The sequence below is a fragment of the Pristis pectinata genome, chromosome 4 (assembly GCF_009764475.1).
Source record: "Pristis pectinata isolate sPriPec2 chromosome 4, sPriPec2.1.pri, whole genome shotgun sequence".
Taxonomy (NCBI): Eukaryota; Metazoa; Chordata; class Chondrichthyes; order Rhinopristiformes; family Pristidae; genus Pristis; species Pristis pectinata.
The window spans coordinates 25,339,152-25,359,868 of NC_067408.1; the positions used below are offsets into that span (position 1 = coordinate 25,339,152).

Consider the following 20,717-nt stretch of genomic DNA (forward strand, 5'->3'; position numbering starts at 1 on the left):
GCAGTTGCAGAAGACTATGACCAAGACTGAAGTGTTATGAAAACTACAGAAATATTTTAAAAATAGTGATTGCAGTGTAATAGTTTTAGTATGCTTATTGTGAATTTAATTTTGATGGAATTATTCTATATCTTGCAGGATTTAACTCTGGATCATCTGGTGATCAATCAGAAGCTTTTGACAACTATGATACTTTGGAAGGAGGTGGTAAAATTAGTAAGTGAAATTAGCCATAATATGTTTGCACTGTTCTTTGGAAAGAGAACAGGAGCTGATTATCAAATGAAGCTGTTTATAGTGCACTCAGTAAATGCAAGACTCTACTCTGACAGTTACTAATCTACATACAAGAGCATATTTACAATTATAAGAGACCTTGCTGTGAACTATACATTACGATACAGTATACAGGAAGTCCCCGACTTATGAACGCCCATACTTACGAACCAGCCCTCATGGTCTGTTCATAAGCGGGCCCGGCCCCCGATCCTGCCACGGCGGCGGTACACCTTCTTTGGTCCAACCCCGGGCCAAGTGTGCATATATGGCTGGGGAACCCTGGGCCAAGTGCGTATGTGTAGCTGGGGCCATGCGCGGCCGCAATCCCCAGCCCAAGTGCGCATGTGCGGACACTGTTCCGAGTTACATACTAAATCGGGTTACGAACAGTCTTAGAAACGGAACACGTTCGTAACCCGGGGACTTCCTGTACTGATTTTAACCTGAGTTTGGCTTGGGATGATTTGTTTTTACCCCTAGAGAAACTATATTTCATTAGCAAGAAATGCTGCAGAGCTCATCTTATCTCTAAGTTGAATGTTAGTGTTCTGTTTGTTACGTTTTGAAGTACAATTTAACTACTTGATTTTGTTTTGTTTCCCTACAGTGCAGCCACTTCAACAACCTCTTAAGACCAGAGGAACACTTGGCCACCCTTATCCCTCAATGCCCCCTGGATACCAAAACTTAGCTGGCCCTGGAATTCCTGGTAGCCAGATGCCAGATGCAGCAGGATCACAATTTTCTCAGGTATTTAAGGTGGAGATTCTAGTCTGCACTTGCTCTTTCATTTAGTGACAAATGTGTGTCATTAGATGTGTCAAAGACCATCAGAGTAAGGTTTGACTACTGATACTTGGAGAACCTAGAATCTTCTCATCGAAGTTGGTGCAAGATCATGGGCTAGTGGGACATAGGTTCCTGCTGGCACTATCTTGATCATGATGGAAGCTCAAGTTGAGGTGCAACCAAGCTGAAGGGGGGGGTACATGGAAAAATCTTTATCCTATTTATTCCTTTTGAGAACCAATAACGTCACGGGAGCAGGTTGCTTATGATCTTGCTTGTGTGGAAAATAAGGGGGAAAATTTTACGCACGCACGCACACAACAAATTTTCCTTATTAGGAGCATTTGGTCTTTGCTTGGGTCCAGCCCTCCAGGCAGTGGCATCAATCCATCCTTGCATTACTGCAGAAATCATGCGCAAATGAGGTTTGTTTTGAAGCAATCTCCATTTGCTGCCTTAACTGATTTTATAAGCTACCCCAGGATTATTGAAGGTTCATTGATAATGCTCATTAAAATCTATATAATTGTGTCTTCAAGATTAATACCAAAATGCCCTCTCTTTTGCCATAACATTCTTTTGAGGTCTTGCAATCTTAGAATTTTTTTTCTTTGGGATTATTGATCTTCAGTAATTTCACTAAATTGGGATTCTTGATCTCCTCAAGCTTGCTTGTGACCAGGTTGGAGAATTTGTCTTTTTTTTTTGGAGATATATTCACAATGTTGGTAGCTCAGTTGAATGAATTGCATATTTGAGTGTATTATTAAGAAACATTAAGATAAGCTGGTGCTTTAGGGTAGATGTGAAACAAAATTCAATGCAGACCAAGAAAAACTTAGTGAAATTTCACGTATTTGGAAAAAGTGGGTGGAAAAGTCTGTTTCAAAATAATGAATCTATGTTTGTTATCTCTGCCAGTCTATATCCTCATACCAAAACTTGTTCCCTTTAGGCTCCGCATTTTAATCAAATAATGAGTGGCATGGGTGGGCTTAGTCTCCAGCAGGGCCACCAATCAGAAGGAGTACGACCTCTGAATCTCCTGCAAGACAGAAATATTCTGCCTTCAACTCCAGTCAAAGCTCCTCAACCAAACCTGCACAAAGATCTACAGAAACTGAACTGCAATCCAGAGTAAGTTTGGAGTTTTCAATATATTCTTGTGTTGAGTTAATGTAATTGACAATTTCAAAATCTCTCCATGTTCATTTCTGCTCAAGTGATTTTGAATTTCTCTCTATTTTAGAGTGTTCAGGTGCACATTGACCAACATCCCTCAAACTCAGTCTTTATTGAGCAAAGCTAAGCTTCCTTTAGGATTACAACTGCATCCATTCAGAGATCTATCGGTAAGAGGAAACTAATAATGTTTAGGCTGTTTTGGAAAACAAAGTATTTTAAATTTTTTTAATCGGACTCCTTGCGAGGTAAGACATAGCTTGATCACCTTCCCATAACAATATGGTTCAGATCAGGAGCACGTGGTAAAGGAGGCTTGCCAGCACTTGATGGTTGAGTATGCTGGATTAGTCTAATGTTTTAATTTTTATAACTCTTTTACTGTAAATGTTTTCATTTGTATAATTTTCCTTTCAATTTGTGTGCCCACATCTTTGGTTGCTTATTGTTATGCGTTTTGTTACAGCAATTGCCTGTGGTTACATCGAGTACCATTGTGAGATGTCGTTCTTGCAGAACTTACATAAATCCTTTTGTTAACTTTCTGGACCAAAGAAGATGGAAATGTAACTTGTGCTATCGAGTTAATGATGGTAGGTTCAGCAAAGCTTCATAAGTTTCAATTAATTTTAAAAAGAATCTTTCAAAAACAAAATCTAATGGTGATTTACAGAGAAGTGGAAAGATGTCAATGCAGCTGTTGTGTGGACTTCAAAGATATAACTGGTTAGTTGAAGGGAGATTTAGTCAGATTTTTAGAATTGCTTCAGATGCAGTTGTGTAGCAGAAGGAGGGTGTATGGACAATGGAAATAACATTGATGGAAAAAGAAACTGCTTTGTATCAAAATGGATTATATTAAAAGTGGACTCCTATGTCTGAGCATATTACTTTCAATACAGCAGTAAAGGATTCATGCAGCAAGTTGATTATTTTTGGCACTAGTTGAGGAACTTGTATTGCAGTTTTCCCCTTCAAATGATTATGAAATTTTTTATCATTTCAATAAGGTGATACAGTCTTGGTTTAACAAATTCTGGGTCCATCCTTTTGCTCCTTTTCACCACCTGCAAGTCAGTTTTTCTTTTCAACACTTGAAAGTAGCAAGCTCCATAGCCATCTTGGGTTGGAGGACTGGAGCATTAAAAGGCTCATCAATGATCCTTAGCAACCTTTTTCTTCTGAAAATCCTGAAACTGAGCTACATTTGAAAGCAGCTTTGTACACGAGAAGTTGTACTTGGAGTTAGGTGGTTAGATATGTCGATTAAGCCACATGGTGAATGCTGTCACACTAATGTCAAATTTTTCACTGGAGAAAGACAGCCTTGCAAGATCCTTCACTCCAATTTGCATTTGTATCACATATTTAACATCATCTTGAGCATGTCATAGGAATGTTGTCAAACAAAATTTGACTGAGCTATGTTTAAAGGAATGTCTTAAAGACATCTGAAGAGAATAGAGGCTTGGGTCCTTTTGAATTTGAAGGAATGGCTGCAGGGAGTGTTTGATATTGAGGAAATACAAGAGGCCAGAGTTGGAAATCATATGGGCTGCTTAACTAAAAGAAAATAGAAGTGAGGAGGGATGAAGCCATGGAGGGATCTGAATGCTAAGATGAAAATTTTAATAACTGAGGCATTGTTTACCCAGGAGCCAACGGAAGACATTGAGATGAGAGTCCTATGTAATGGGGCTTGATGTGATTTGGGATATCGTAACAGAAATTTGGATGGGCTGAAGTTTATGGAGGAGGGAAGGTGAAATGTTCCTTTGCTTGTGTTGGAATAATCAGATCCAGAATTAGCAAAAGAATGGGTGAGAATTTCAGTGGCAGATGATGCAACAGCTGAGTTTGCCAGTGTTGTGTAAGTAGAAACAATCACCTTGGTGAAGGTGTAAATGTGATCTGTCTTAAATGTGATACCCAGTATTCTGGATCAACTTTTAACAGTAGGAAGGGGGTGGGGAATGCATTATTTTATTGGTATGGAAAGAGTTTGTGGCTTTGGTCTTACCAATGTTATGTTGGAAGGAACTGATTTTGTCTTTATCATGTGCTATGGCATGCAGTTGAGAAATGGTGGGGGGGGGTTGGGTGGATATAGATCAATGAGAGGCTCCCAATGTAATGATGCAAAGCAAAAAGAGAAGTCATTGCATATGACTGTTTTGGGCTGCAACATGGCCAGAGGAGAATTGGAACTAGGTGAGTACAGCAATACCAACTGGACTGTGGAGGAGAAGTTTAGGGAGTTGGTGTGGCTGAAGGATGCAGGCGAGTTAAGGGGTTTGTTGTGGCAGAGGCAGACATCTGATTGTCATGGTATCATTGAAATTTATTGTCCTTGCCAATCTTCTCTGCACCCTTTTGGTGTACTATCCTTCCCATCTTATAATGATGAGAAGTACACACTGCACTCTAGCTGCGGCCTTGCTAGTATTTGCATATTCTAGCATACATTCTTCATCCTTGTATATGTCATTCAATAAAAGAAAATGATTGATTTTGCCACTTTGATGCATACGGTTACCCGTTTTCCTTCAGGGATTCATGGGCACCCACGAGGTTTTTCTATTCCTCTGCACTTCAATATTGCTATTTACTGCATGTTCCCTTGTTTAGCCTCCAAATGCATTTTATTTCATCTCTCTGGATTTAATTCCATTTGCCACCTTTCTGTTAGCTGAGCAGCATGTTAACATTTGATTGGAGGGAATCAAAAACTGGATTTCTAGAAAATTTGGTTCCAATTTAGGAGTCAGTAATGTGTTTGGGGGCTTTAGGAAGGGACTGGATATGGAACAGTAGTTTGACATAAGGTGGCAAATTTGAAGAGGAGTACAGTACTTCAGTGGGAGTATAAATTAACAAGTCTGCATGGGAGGCTTGATGGTCAGCAGTGGGGGAAATAGTGAAAGAACAGGAATTGGGTCTTGTGGAGTAGGTCAATTTGAGATGCAGGATGTCAGGAGACTGGAGACTATCTATAGAAAGATGCAAATCCAGGATGAAGCTGGAGTTGGGGGCTCCTTTTAATGATGTTTGGCCTAGTGGCCTAAATGAAATTCTTTGTGCTAGATGATTATTTTGTAGTTTCATTTGAAAATTGTTTACTGGTGGGCACATGATGGCCATTGTGGAAAATGAATTGTTGCCACCCATTGGAGATGGACGTGAGGTTGAGCTGGGTCAGGATGCAGGTGTTTATCTATTTCTGAATAGATTATCTCGGAAGTTGATGTACAACCTATAGTCTACTTAAATCTTCCAAAAACTACCTGTAACATCCTTGTATAGCTGTGCACAAATTTGCATGTTTGAAAGATATTTTCTACTTCCTTGCAATTTGAAAATAATTTCTAAAAATGTTCCACTGATGCTTAGTTCCTGAAGAATTCATGTATAACCCTGTGACACGATCATATGGAGAACCACATAAACGACCTGAAGTTCAAAGTGCAACTATAGAGTTCATTGCTCCTTCAGAATACATGGTGAGCACACCTTTTGTATATTTTTTTGAGGCGCTGTCATGTCTGGGGTAATAACTTACATTACTATCATCTCTGCACAGATTTTCTAATGATGCTGGTTGAACCCATTTTTGTTGATGAAACATAGCGGGTATGAAATTGTATTCCATAATGCTGCTATTCCATGACTGAAAGTTAATTTTATTTCTGAGTAAATGGAGTTTGTAATTTTATGGATCAAATCACACCAATTGGAAATTTTGACTGAGCAATTCCTATTTAGGCTAATCATCATAACCCCAGCAAAATTTGCACAACAGGGACCTGCATGATATCATTCTCTTTGTAGTGCTCTTTTTGGAGTGTTATAGGAGACCTTGGATTAAGTTATTCTGGGGGTGTTCTAGGGAAGCCTCCCCAGAACAATGTTTGTAATCCTCCAGTGCCAACATGGGAGGCTTATGGATTTTAACAAAATCCTTCTATCCCTCCCTTCCTTTGTTCCCCTGAACATCTACTGATGTTTGGCCTTTGACACCCTCATTTTTACTGCCTTCATGTGAAGCCCCACTCTGATTTTCCACATCTGACCTTGTGCCTGCTTCTCAAATTCTCGTTCTCCTCCTTCCCTCTTCCCCACCTTACTCAAGCCTTTAAAGCTTCCAAGTCCAGATTTTGGGAGGAGGACTGTACACATGTTGTAGTAGTTTCAAATACATTTTGATGCAATAAGACTGATTAACTTAATGAATATATTAGATTTTCTAGGCAATGTTGTTCATAAGGAAGCAGTATTGAATTCCATGTGATCTTAAAATGCCTATAATAGTTTAAATGTTTTGTCTGTGGCTTTATTTTTTCCCCCCACAATACAAAAGCAAAATATGCTAGGGAACTGGAATTCTGAAATAAAACAAAAACAAAAGGTGTCAATTTTCAGCAGGCTTGATAACGTCTGTGAGGATAGAAACAGAGCTAATGTTTACAGGGCATTAATTCTGGTTTGTTCTAATGAGTATCCAGCATGTACTTTTAGCTTGCACACCAATATTCTGTTCAGTTGTGACGCAGGCATAGGCATTTTATTTTAGTGATATTGGCTGACAGATAAATATTGGCATTTTTAAAATTCTTTTTGAACGTTTTGACTTTATGCAGTCTGATACACTAGTGACGTTATTTTAAGGAAAACAAACCAGTGGTAGTGTTTGGTTCCAATAGCATGGTTTATTTATCAAATTCACAATTTCCATTTACAGGTCTTGTGAACTTGTTTCATTACGTGATCACTTTTTCTAACCTATCAATATTTCTATCTATCTTAGCTGCGACCGCCACAACCTGCAGTCTACCTTTACATCTTGGATGTCTCCCATAATGCAATAGAGTCTGGATATTTAAATACTGTCTGCCAGTTGTTATTGGATAATCTTGACACGTAAGATTACCACCCTTCCCTTTGCCACCTCTTTTTATAAAAAATTCTTTTAAAAGAAAGATTTGCCTCACTATTGGAATACTTGATAGTCAGATTTGTATGGTGTCTGTTTATAAATACATATGTGGATGTGTTGTGAACCAAAGGATTGGGAATGGTACTAATTTTCAGATTTCATGGCATAGAAACTAGGAGTTTTTAGTGAGTAGCAAAAGGTGTTTTTAGTATATTTAATAGAATAGCAAGTAATTCATTATTTTCAAGTTTCAGATTTTTGCTGAAGACTCCAAGCTTAGTCTAATCTTTTAATGTTAATACATCTTGCTGCCAAGTTTGATCCAGTCTCAAATTATTTGAAAAAATGCTGCTTCTGGGCATCAAGGATTTTTTTTATGCCCCTTCTAGAGAGAGATGTATCCATGTTTTCAGAAGTACCAATTGTTGATTGAAGATGTTAAAACGGTTGGGAGATGGGCTGGGGCACATGACACGCAGCAAACGGTCCATGCTACAGCAAAGTCAATGCACAGGAAAACAATCTTTAATGAGTGGAGGGAAAAAAACTACAGCTTCTCTAAATAAGAGCTTCAAAACTATCCAGAAAAATGTAGTTAGTGGAGGGCAGTTGCAAACAAATTGTGTAAAGTCATTCTTAGTCACATGCAGCCGTGATGTTACCAAACTTGATTGGCAAAGGAATTAACCCAGTTAACTCCATTCTGACTGTCTATAGTGTTGTCACTGTAGGCAATCTTCTGTCAAACACTCCAACCCTTGCATTACTGATTTGATGTTACCTTAGGTGAGTCCTATCAATCATTCATGTTAGAATTCCTAAGTGCTACATCCTTCAGTGCATTCCCTGGCTTCTTCCATGTGATCAAAGCAATTCCTGCAGAGGTGTTGGATCTTGTCTTACATTCCATAGTGAATGGATTCTTTGGCTTTTGTTCTGTACTAATAAATTTCCTTTTGCTTGTCTATTATTAATCCCTGAATGAATTTGTAACAAGTATATAAATAACTCCAAGGTACATTCTGCCAAATTATTTGATGTCGAATGTTTTGGGAGAAGGGCAAGCAACATGTTATGTGTGCTCCCTGTTGGATTGCAGTCTCACAAATTGGGTTTTATAATAGGTGCACTTCTGTTTTCACTTATGATTTGGAACTGAGGAGCACATTCCAGGTTGTATGCTAATGAAGTTAGGGTTTTTTGGTGGAGATAAATCCTACTTGGGTTCTTCAGGATTCTGAAATAAAAATAAAATATGCTGGAAATACTCAGCAGGGCAAGCAGCGTCTGTGGGAAGAGAAACAGAGCTCGTGTTTCAGGTGGATTTTTTTTTCAGGATTCCTATTCATTTCCAAATTTTTTGTGTCAAATTCACTTTTCACCATGTTTCTGCTGAATTGCAATACATGGGATTGAAACTAGCTGTTAATGTTTAGTTTGGGGATGTAAGGCACACAAGACTTCTGCTATATTGTATGCCATCCAAATGTCAGAATTTCGGCACCCAAGAATATGTAGAAGCTATTGCTAGATCGGATTGTCAAATGGTTGTTGCTGAATACTTCTCTGAATGGGAATGTTCCTCTCTATTCACCTACTTCTAAAATTCTGCAGCAATTACAACCAGAGCCCACTGAATAAGGAACATTTGAGTTAGAAATTTAAGTGGAGTGATGACACAAATATTTTTTGGATTGCATTCTGTTATGAATGCAACCTGATATTTAGATCCATTGACAGCTGTAGAATTGAGGCGATCCATTACTGGCTATTTTGTTGCACTACCAAAGACACATTCCTACTCTATTGACTGCTGTTCATCCTGTAAATGTAATATAGGCATATGTAATATGTGTTCAGGAAAGTTTTCTAAATCAATATATAGAGGTACCAATGAGAGAGAATGCAATACTTGATCTGCTATTAGGGAACCAGGCAGGTCAGGTGACAGAAGTATGTGTAGGTGAGCATTTTGGGTCCAGTGACCATAATGTCATTAGTTTCAAGTTAATTATGGATAAGGACAGGTCTGGTCCTTGGGTTGAGGTTCTAAATTGGAGAAAAGCCAATTTTGTGGAAATGAGAAAGGATCTAGGAAGAGTGGATTGGGATGTTGTTTTCTGGCAAGGATGTGCTCAGTAAGTGGAAGGCCTTCAAAGGTGCAATTTTAAGAGTGCAGAGTTTGCATGTTCCTGCCAGGATTAAAGGCATAGGGAACCTTGGTTTTCAAGGGATATTGGCGATCTGATTAAGAAAAAGAGAGGGGTGTATAGCAGGTATAGGCAACTAGGAACAAATGAGGTACTTGAAGAGTATAGAAAAAGTAAGAAAATACTAAAAAAGGAAATCAGGAAGGCAAAAAGAAGACATGAGGTTGCTTTGGCAGATAATGTGAAGGTGAACCCGAAGGGTTTCTGCAAGTATATTAGGAGTAAAAGGATAGTAAGGGACAAAATTGGGCCCCTAGAAGATCAGCGTGGTCGTCTATGTGTGGAGTCTCGGGATGGGGAAGATCTTAAACAGTTTTTTTGCATCAGTATTTACTCAGGAAACTGGCATAGTGGATATGGAAGGAAGGGAAACAGGCAATAGGGTCATGGAACATCTAGAGATTAAAGAGGAGGAGGTGCTTGCTGCCTCACAGCGAATAAAGGTAGATAAATCCCCCAGGCCTGATAAGATATTTCCTTGGACATTGAGAGAGACTAGTATAGAAATTGCGGGGGCCCTGGCAGATATATTTAAAATGTCCTTAGCCACAGGTGCAGTGCCGGAGGACTGGAGGGTAGCTCATGTAGTTTCATTGTTTAAAAAAGGATCTAAAAGTAAACCAGGTAATTACAGGCCAGTGACCCTGACATCAGTAGTGGGTAAATTATTGGAAGGTGTTCTGAGAGATCGGATATCCAAGTATTTGGATAGCCAAGGACTGATTAAGGATAGTCAGCATGGCTTTGTGCATGGTAGATCGTGTTTAATGAATCTTGTAGAGTTTTTTGAGGAGGTTACCAAGAAAGTAGATGATGGAAAGGCTGTGGATGTTGTCTACATGGACTTTAGTAAGGCCTTTGACAAGGTCCCACATGGGAGGTGAGTTCAGAAGGTTCAGACACTAGGTATCCATGGAAGGGTTGTAAACTGGATTCAAAATTGGCTGTGTGGGAGAAGACAGAGTGGTAGTGAATGACTATTTCTCAGACTGGAGGCCTGTGACTAGTGGTGTGCCTCAGGGATCTGTGCTGGGGCCATTGTTCTTTGTTGTCTATATCAATGATCTAGATGATAATGTGGTAAATTGGATCAGCAAGTTTGCTGATGATACTAAGATTGGAGGCATAGTGGACAGCAAGGAAGGCTTTCAAAGCTTGCAGAGGGATCTGAACCAACTGGAAGAATGGGCCAGAAAATGGCAGATGGAATTTAATGCAGACAAGTGTGAGGTATTGCATTTTGGAAGGACAAATCAAGGTAGGACATACACAGTAAATGGTAGGGCACTGAGGAGTGCAGAGGAACAAAGGGATCTGAGAGCTCAGATACATAATTCCCTGAAAGTGGTGTTGCAGGTAGACAGGGTTGTAAAGAAGGCTTTTGGCATCCTGGCATTCTTAAATCAAAGTTTTGAGTATAGGAGTTGGGATGTTATGGTGAGGTTGTACAAGACATTGGTGAGGCCAAATTTGGAGTATTGTGTGCAGTTCTGGTCACCTAACTATAGGAAGGATATTTGTAAGATTGGAAGAGTGCAGAGGAGATTTACTAGAATGTTGCTGGGTCTTCAGGAGTTGAGTTACAGGGAAAGATTGAACAGGTTAGGACTTTATTCCTTGGAGCACAGAAGAATGAGAGGAGAGTTGATAGAGGTTTACAAAATTATGGGGGGTATAGACAGAGTTAATGTGAGTAGGCTCTTTCCACCTAGATTAGTAGAGATAAGTACGAGAGGACATGGCTTTAGGGTGAAAGGGGAAAAGTTTAGGGGGAACTTCTTCACTCAAGAGTGGTGGGAGTGTGGAATGGGCTGCCATTTGATGTAGTAAATGCATGCTCACTCTTGAGATTTAAGAATAAATTGGATAGATACATGGACGGGAGAGGTCTGGAGGGTTTTGGACTGGATGCAGGTAGGTGGGACTAGCGGAATACAGTTTTGGCACAGACTAGAAGGGCCGAATGGCCTGTTTTCTGTGCTGTAGTGTTCTATGGCTGCATCATGCTGGATTGGTTCTCTCACTTGGAAGCACTTCCTGTTGTCTGCTGACACCTGACCTACAGGCCAGATATGGAGAGGGGTCGGGTTTTACCAGCTGTAAAAGTTGTCACTAGTTTTGATACTATTTAGATATCTTCTGTCATTCAGAAACTATTTTTTAAAAAAACTTGAATTTATAATAAATGAGAAGGCAATTTTGTATAGAATTAAACACACTTAAAACATGAAGCTAAAAGAAAGTAACTTTATGTAATTTGAATCATAGAATTCCAGAGTGAAGAAGTGGACTCTTTTGGCCCACCTTGTCCACATCAACCATGATATCTATCTGCACTAATCTCATTTGCCTGCATTAGGCCCCTATTCCTCTACAGCTTTCTTATCTAACTACCTGTAAAAATGCCTTTTAAACATTGTAATGGTTTCTGCCTTTGCAACCTCCTCTAGCAACTCGTTCCAAGTAACAACATGTGCCCTCTACTTCTACATGCCCTTGCCCTGGGAAAAAGACTCTGACTATTTATCCCATCTGCCCTTCATAATTTTATAAACCTCTACATGGTGACCTCTGTGCCCTGCATTCAAGTAGGAATAAACTCAATCTCCTTAGAACTACAGCCCTCCATTCCAGGCAAAATCCAGGTGAATCTCTTCTGTACTCTCTATTTGCATTCCCTTCTTTCCCATAAATATTTGTCTTACAATCCCCATTTTAAAATCTATGGGGTCTCTAATCCTGCACCAACTCTGAGGTGATTTGGGGGCCTTTTTTATTGAACTTGCATGTGAAAGTCAGGGATTTAATTTCACTTCTAACAGTGGAAGGCTGGCAGCTCCAATTGGAAGCATTGGGAAATAGTTGACACAATTTGTCCTATGTCACTGAAAGCCTGGTACATTTTTATAATTTAAATATTCAAAATAACTTGATTCTCTGCAGTTGTTTTGTGTAGATTTCATTCAAAAGAAATGAACAGAGTTCAGAAGATGAACTAAGTAGTTTCATTTCATTTCCCTTTATAAATTCCACAGTACTGTTTGCCATACAATTGTGTTTCCTTTTGATGGTACAAAAGATGAGGGCAAGTTACATAAAATAGAAAGTGCTTACATTGATCTTTAAATGGATTAGTTTCTTCACCAGCAAGTATCAATGCCAGTAAGGATAGATCCTGAGTGACTTGGCTTTGTTTTGAATTTCAGGTTACCTGGTGATTCTCGTACAAGGATAGGTTTTATTACATTTGATAGTACCATTCATTTCTACAATCTTCAAGAAGGCCTGTCACAGCCTCAAATGATGGTTGTTTCTGATATAGAAGGTATGTTTTTTACAGATAGCTTTTGATAGTATGGCTTGTAATAACATTCTGTGTAACCAGATACCTATTTTGTATAAAGTGTATTTGCTTGTGGAACATCACAATTAGCATGAATTTCATGGTAACTGCAACATCTGAAATGCAGGTGGTAATTTTACCTCTGCAAAGACCCTCAAATCCTGAAAGAATTCATTTGGGAAAATTTGAATGCTATCAAGTGGGATGACTTCCATTCTTGGTTGATCCATCAAAATCTATCACATCTTTGAAAAACCAGAACCATTACCTGTGTGCATGAAGTAAACTGTTTTTGCTCCTCTTGCTCCATGTCATTGCCTCTGACTGAACTTGAGTGTTTCCAGCTCTGCATCTGTTTGAACTTGTTGATGCACTTCAATCACCCTTTTCTCTGGTCACCTCCAAACATTGCTTTTGTAGCCATGCTTCCAATCTCCACATTACTCAAAAGCGAATATCTCTTGCACCAGATTCCATCTGCCAATAAGGTTCCCCTTGTTAACCTTTATCGATGCATCAGCTTTATAGCCTAATTTTAAAAAAGAAATCCCAACAAAGCTTATCCTTGTAATCCTCAACCCTACAATGAATTTCTTCTGAACTTCGTTCCTTAAGACCCTTCAGATGTCTTGGCTCCCAAGTTCTGGAATCTGCAAAATTCCTGTCTTTCCATCTTTTCATCAATCTTTGATCAAGCTTTTGGGAGCCATATCTGCATTGTTGTGAACCATGCACATAGCTAAGCCTTCTAAAAGCAATCTTGATTTGTCCGCCGCATTTTAAAAAAAAGATTTTGTTGGTGAAATCTGACCTCCTCTATCTATTGTCTGAAGGCTAACTGAGAACACACGAATGTTTGAGGTTTGTTGGACATCCTGATCAGCTGCATCTGGAGCTCCACACATCTGGTTGATGAAACGTATGCCAGTGCTAATGCTAGAATTTCCATGTTTCTGTAGAAATCCTGATGTCTAGTTAGTTGGGTAGGTCTAACTTGTATGCAGCTTCTTCTGTTCTTTTGATGCAACAGGCAGAGGGTCAACAGCTGGGCATATTCATAAGTATGTGATATTGGGGTGAAAAGTGTTCCAAGCTGAAAATTCTTCATTGATAATCCAGAAATATTGTTTGCCTTTTGCAGATGTCTTTATACCAACACCAGACAACTTGTTGGTGAACCTGAATGAAAGCAAAGAGGTAAATATTGTAGTGTGATATATTTGTATTGAACAAACTACAAAAATACAGTGGAATTATACAAATTGAGAAGGCTATGATGATGCCAAAGGTATTCTGCAACATGTCATGAAACTGTTGATCATTGGACTTTGACACAACTGCAACCACGCTCACAAGAATTTGGTTGCAGAACTTGTTAATTATTAAGCCTGGAACACAACATTGGACTTGTTTGATGCATGTCCATCACAATCACAGTAGATTTGGATGATAAAATTTGACCTTCTGCAACGGGTAACACGTGAATTACTAGGGGATGACGGAATGTGTGCATAGATGTTTATGGTTTGTTTATTCTAATTAGTTGCAGTGAGAGCTCCACATGTATATGATGGATTTGGTTTCTATAAGAAATGGTTATTTAACCTGTGATCGTAAAACATTTGAAAAGTTATGGAGAGCTATATTGTTCCTGGGAATCTTTTAACTGATTAGTAGGATGAGTATCCAAACTTTAACCTGGTGTCACGAGGTTAAGACAATAAACAACTTATTCAGGTGCATATTGATGGAAAATTTGAAATTAAATTGAAATCTAATGAAAATCCAAAACCAACTGATGCTGGAAATCTAAAAATAAAAGCAGAAAATGCTGGAATCAATCAGCAAATTGGGCAGCAGTGTGAAAGGAGAAACAAGATGACATTTCAGATCTTCATCAAGCCTGACTTGCTGAGTTTTTCCGGCATTGTTTCAGATTTCCAACATCCTTTTTTCTATTTTCACTTAACCCAGGAAGATCCGTCATATTGTAGTTCATTGTTGATAATCAACTGGGCTGATTGTTATGTAACCCAGCATTTTTTTATTCATCCCAGTTTCAAGTATCTTGCCAAATGGCTATACCATTGAAAGGGTGAATCTTGCTAGTCTGGCAATGGAAAATTTCCCTGTGATCCAAGTTGTTAATTTGTGGAGCTGTCATTGCTAAACTTCAGTACTTGGGGCCCTTAGCTGACTTCATTTTATAAGGATAGGTTGTACATACTTGGGTTGATCTCATTAGAGCATTGCAGGCTGAGGGGAGACCTGATTAGAGGTGTTTAAAATTATGAAAGGCATAGGTAGGGTAGACAGTTAGAATCTGTTCCCCAGGGTAGAAATGTCAAACACCAGCAGGCATGTTTTTAAGGTTAGGGGGGAAAATTTAAAGGCGACGTGAGGTGCATGTTTTTTACGCAGAGGTGCCTGGAATGGGTTACTGGGGTAGTCGTGGAATCAGGCAGTTTGGTGGAATTTGAGGCTTTTAGATAGACACGTGAATATGAAAAGAATGGAGGGATATAGATAATAAATAGGAGCAGGAGATTTGGTAGAAATTGGCATCAAGATCGGTACAGTATTGTGGCCCAAATGGCCTGTCCAGTGCTATACCGTTCTATGTTCTATTAATTTCTCTTGACTTGGGTAAAGATTGTCCTTGTATAAGGCAAGTGTGGACTCTATAAATGGATAAATTAAAACACCTTTATTAATTCAGATTGTTTCAATGACTTTGATACCCAGTTGACCAAAATATAAGCACTATTTGGATTTTGGATGTAATATACTTTTCCTTGCCTTTTATCTTTTTGTATGTTGGAAAATAAAATTATAGAAATTATCTTTTTTCATCCATTTCTAGGAGATAGTTAATAAATCCTGAGCCAAGTATGAGCTAGTTGTGGAACAGTCATTTGTCAAATTTCAATAATGAGAAACCATTTATTATATACGGGATTAAAGACAGCCAGGATTGCTTCAATTTATTTAACATGTGAACTTGAACCTGAAGCAGTTGTTATATTTTTCTATTTTATTTCAGTTGATCCAAGACTTGTTAAGAAACTTGCCACAAATGTTCATCAATACATTGGAGACTCAAAGTGCCCTAGGTCCTGCGCTACAGGCTGCATACAAGTTGATGTCCCCAACTGGTGGTCGTGCCTCTGTCTTCCAAACGCAGTTACCTTCATTAGGTGTAGGTGCTCTAAAGTCCAGGGAAGATCCCAATCAGAGATCTAGCATAAAGGTAGGTTGCTGGTTGTCTTCCCAATATTTCATCAGGCGGTGGTGTTTCTCCCAAACTAATGTTATAGTTAAAATATGAATTGCATTTGTTACAATTGGTTCTTGATTGTCAAACTGTGAGGATGCATGAATATTTTTAAATGAAAAATGTGGAATATTTACTCTGCATTTAATTTAATCTGATTGCACATGTAAACACTAAATGTCTTAAAACATGATTTCTAAAATACACTTTGTTAAATACTTTAAGGACGTCCAGCACCTTTCTCCAGCGATTGATTTCTACAAGAAACTTGCCCTGGATTGTTCAGGGCAACAGATTGCAGTAGACCTATTTATGTTGAATGGCCAGTATTCTGACCTGGCATCTCTGGGTAAGTAAGACTAGTGTTCAATGTAGAAAGTTAGACTCTAATTGCTGTACTTGTGCCAATGGAATTGGTATTGTGTCAACTTGTGCTTCATTCTAAATGCCCTCTTATTCACTGCAACTTTTTTGATACTTTTAATTGGCTTTTAGTTGCCTCCTGTCACAAAAATTGCTTATTTCAAATTATGCAGTAACACCTATCTCTACCACTGCCTTTTGTTGTTTGCTTTTGGTGCCCTCAACTGTGTTTTTGTTACTTTCAGATTCAATTATTCCAATGCTGAGTTGCCTGGCCATTCATTTCATATCCCCCTCAATTTTAAAATATCTAAAATTCTTGACTGTTTTCTCCTACAGTATTCACCAATTGGCCCAATGTTTACTTACCTGTATTAGCCCCGGTCAGTTTTAACATTCTCTTCAAGTTCAAACCTCTCCATCCCTTTTTTCCATCTGTTCCTACAACTGTGCAAGAGCCATCCATTCTTCCACCCCAGCTTCTTGTGCATGGATCACTCGCTTTGCCCTTGCAGTGACATCAGGGGCTTAGTTCCAGGCTGTGGAATTGCCTTCTAAGACCTATCTTTTTCTTAAAACATTCCATTAAAATCTACATGATTTTCCAAACTTTTAGTCATCCATCCCAATATGTTTGGCCATATGGCATTTGCTGACATTATGTTCTGTGAAGTATTCTAGAATATTTCACTATATTCTTTTAAAAAAAAGTTACATTAGTGCAAGTTATTTAGGAGGGAAACATAAGTAATTTATGTGCTATTGTGCTTCTCCAAATTTGACGATTTGCTCATGTTTTTCAGCTTGTATTTCAAAATTCTCAGCTGGTTGCATTTACTGTTACCCATCGTATCATCACAAACACAATCTTGTTCAGGTGGAGAAATTTCAAAAGGACTTAAAGCGTTACTTGACTAGAAAGATTGGCTTTGAAGCAGTCATGAGGATACGTTGCACAAAAGGCAAGTCACCAATTAGAACCTTCAGCTGCAGGAAATCAAAAGGTTGTAAACTACAACTACTTTTGGGATATTGAGGAGTTCTTCCTCTTTTGAACAGATTTTGCTATGGGACATGGCCTGAAAACAGTTTAATAATTTCAGAGAAACAAAGGACTGTAGATGCTGGAATCTAGATTCTAGAATCTAATTTCAAAAATGTTGCCATTTGGAAAATGAAGTAATAACCTTTTGTTCTTGTTCTTCTTCTCTCTTCAGGCCTTGCCATCCATACTTTCCATGGAAACTTCTTTGTGCGTTCTACAGACTTGCTGTCACTGCCCAACATAAATCCTGATGCTGGGTTTGCAGTACAGATGTCAATAGAGGAGAATCTGGTGGATGTGCAGCTTGTCTCATTTCAAGCTGCCCTATTGTATACTTCAAGTAAAGGTGTGGACAAACAAAAATACTGGCTATAAATGTGTGGAATCTCATACCTGTATTATCGGAATTTACTTTGATTTATTGCTGTATTCACTAGAATAGAATTTAGATCACAGAAGCAGACCATTTAGTTAAATTGAGGCTAGGCGCAGATTAGAGGAACAACATCTCATTTTCCACATTGGTAGTCTCCATTCTGATGGCACGAACATCAATTTCTCTAACTTCCAGTTACCACTCCCCTCTATCCTTCCCTCCCTCCCACTCTTTCCCCCCCCCCCCCCCCCCCCCCCCCCCATCTTCCCTTATCCTACCGGCCCCTATAACCCCTTCTCTTTCCCCTCCGCCACCCTCTCAATCTTCCCATCCCAAGTTCCTCCCTCCAGTTCTCTTCCCCCGCCTCACCACCTTCCCTTTCATTCCATGGTCCACTGTCCTCTCCTATCTGATTCCATCTTCAGCCCTTTGTCATTTCCTCTTATCACCTCCCAGCTTCTTGCATCTTCCCCCTCTCACCTGGATTCACCTATCGCTCACCAGCTCTTGCTCCACCCTCTCCCCCTACCCTTTTATACTGGCTTCTCCACTTTTGCTTTCCAGTCCTGATGAAGGGTCTTGACCCAAAATGTCGACTGCCCATTTCCCTCCTGATCCACTGAGTTCCTCCAGCATTTTGTGTTGCTACATCTGTAATTATGCTTTGTACAAGCTCTCTATTGCCCTTCTCAGTCTAATCTTAATCATCATTTTCCTCTGTAAATCTGTTGTTCCCTTAAATCAATCTGTACTGTTTGCTTCATCAGCTCCTCGTAATGTTGAGCTCTCCTCCCAGAGGGTTGTGAATTTCTGGAGTTTCTTCCCCAGAGGCTCGTGGGCTAGATCAATGGTGTATTCAAAGATGAAATAGATACATTTTTGAAAGATCAGAGATTTGAGGGTTCTGGGGTACTGGCATAGAAGAGGATATGAGGCTTAACAGCCATAATCATATTGAATGGCTGGGCAGGCTTCAAGTGTCCAGTGGCCTACTCTTGCTCCTATTTTCCTTTGTTCTTGTATTCTTGCACTCTTCCTGTTTTATTTTCTTTAACGTAGATAGTTAGCTTAAGTGAACTGCTATATGATATTTGGAATTCTTTAACAGTATTTGCTCTGTTGGATTTATTGGTTATGGTTTTGCTTTTGGTCTTCAACACCCCCACATATGTAGAACTATTTTGAGTAGCCTCACCAAGTTTATCATGACTTCTGATTTTCATTTCTCCAGTTTTTAGAAATTGAACCCCAGTTTCATTTCTAAGAAGTCTTGTTACCTTGCACAGCTGTTTTATGTACATTTCAATCTCATTCCTTTTGCTTACCTCGGCTTGGATGTACTGTCAAGCAGCATTATCCTTCAGGTGGTTAATCTCAATTGTTCCATAAGTGGAGGGTTGGCCTGGGTGCAACAACAGCCAGGTGCAATGGCTCCCTTCACAAAGGCAGCTTCCTCTCTACATGCAAGACACAGTTAATATCTAGTGCACAAATAAATTTGATTTTGGTGTGGCATTGTGCATATTCAAGTCATTGCACCCATTGAATAGAAGTGGTCCTGGAACAAAACCAGATGGGACATTGCTAGCCACTTAATACTACTGAAGAGTTGCTCTGTATTCCCACTTTGTTCGTTATTGACTAGTATTCAGTCCAATTTTTATATGCTTCCCATTCCTATTTCTTGTGTTTTTTGCACTCTTTCCTATTTTCCATATTCTTTAAACTTTAATAGCTTCTTGTAATACCTTCTTGGGGCTTGGAAGTTTAATATACAATTTCAAATCTAACTTAAACATTTTTACTCCCCCTTTTGAATTTGTTGCCCTCATCTCATCGCCACACTTCCCTAAGGTTCCTTGCTGAGGCAAGATTCAAGGAATAACGGGTATCGAAGCTTGGTGAGAGAGAATACCAGTCCAGTCTGGCTCTTGTTTAGTGTTCATGTGCTGCCATTTTGTAACCAACTCATTTTGATATGCATTAAAATATAAAATCTCAAAGCTGTGTCTTGTCACATTACAGGTGAACGTCGCATTCGGGTTCATACCATGTGTCTGCCAGTTGTGAGTTCACTTGCAGATGTCTATGCAGGAGCTGATGTTCAATCTGTTACTTGCTTGCTGGCCAGCATGGGTAAGTGTTTAAACTCTCTCAAAGTTTGTTGTTTGAGGAGTTGCATGTTTTTGTTTTCACTGTGCACGTGAATGCAGATTCTCCTGTTTAGACAGGTTAGTTGCGGATCTTTTTGTAGAATATATCAATTTATGAAATTAAAATAAAATGCATGTCTACGTACCCAACCTGTGGTTTTTATTTTTGTTAAATGTTGCCCCTTGTTTCTCATTCCAAGTAATCATGCCCCTACAGACCATTTCTCTGATGTGCAGGCAGATAATTTTTGTCTACGACACTACCACCTGTTACTGCTGTACCAACTACTTGCCAGTCTTTCAACATCTTGACTATCAGATTATGCAATGAGTTATTGAGTATTTGCATGCAGACTGCCTCAGCTTGCCACTATGTGGCTTGACAGGCCAGATCTGGGAAGGATGTTGCCCTTGGCTGAGTTGTTTGGCTGAGTCTCAAATAAGGCATTCAGGACTGAGACGAGAAGAAATTTCTTCTCCCAGAGGGTAGTGAGCCTTTTAGAATTCTCCATCTGTGAGGGTGCTGATGACTGGAAATGGGATTGTGCTACTTTCTTGCACTATCTCTTAGAAGTGTCAGTATTTTTCTTGTGTCCTTCTGCGGACAGTTGGTCTGAAATTAGTAATTGAGAACTACCCTTTTGGAGCCATCTTGAGAGCCTATTTAAGTAAAGAACAAGTAGTTATAGAAAACAGTATCATTTTGTAGAACAATTTAAACCCTAGCAGTGCAATTTAATTTTTGAACACTTGAATGTTACAATAGAAAC

At 39.1% G+C, this 20,717-nt stretch overlaps 1 protein-coding gene across 1 annotated transcript in view; it reads left to right on the forward strand.

The window, feature by feature from the left end:
- Positions 1-20,717, forward strand: part of sec24a (SEC24 homolog A, COPII coat complex component) — a 50,146-nt gene that overhangs the window by 18,754 nt on the left and 10,675 nt on the right. Inside the window, exons 4-17 of the mRNA XM_052014364.1 lie at positions 139-216; positions 887-1,029; positions 2,024-2,205; positions 2,318-2,420; positions 2,717-2,843; positions 5,641-5,750; positions 7,055-7,167; positions 12,600-12,718; positions 13,878-13,933; positions 15,780-15,986; positions 16,236-16,359; positions 17,177-17,335; positions 17,591-17,764; positions 19,820-19,930. Of these exons, the coding sequence (XP_051870324.1) occupies positions 139-216; positions 887-1,029; positions 2,024-2,205; positions 2,318-2,420; positions 2,717-2,843; positions 5,641-5,750; positions 7,055-7,167; positions 12,600-12,718; positions 13,878-13,933; positions 15,780-15,986; positions 16,236-16,359; positions 17,177-17,335; positions 17,591-17,764; positions 19,820-19,930 (1,806 nt within the window). The remainder of the gene's footprint in view (positions 1-138; positions 217-886; positions 1,030-2,023; positions 2,206-2,317; positions 2,421-2,716; positions 2,844-5,640; positions 5,751-7,054; positions 7,168-12,599; positions 12,719-13,877; positions 13,934-15,779; positions 15,987-16,235; positions 16,360-17,176; positions 17,336-17,590; positions 17,765-19,819; positions 19,931-20,717) is intronic.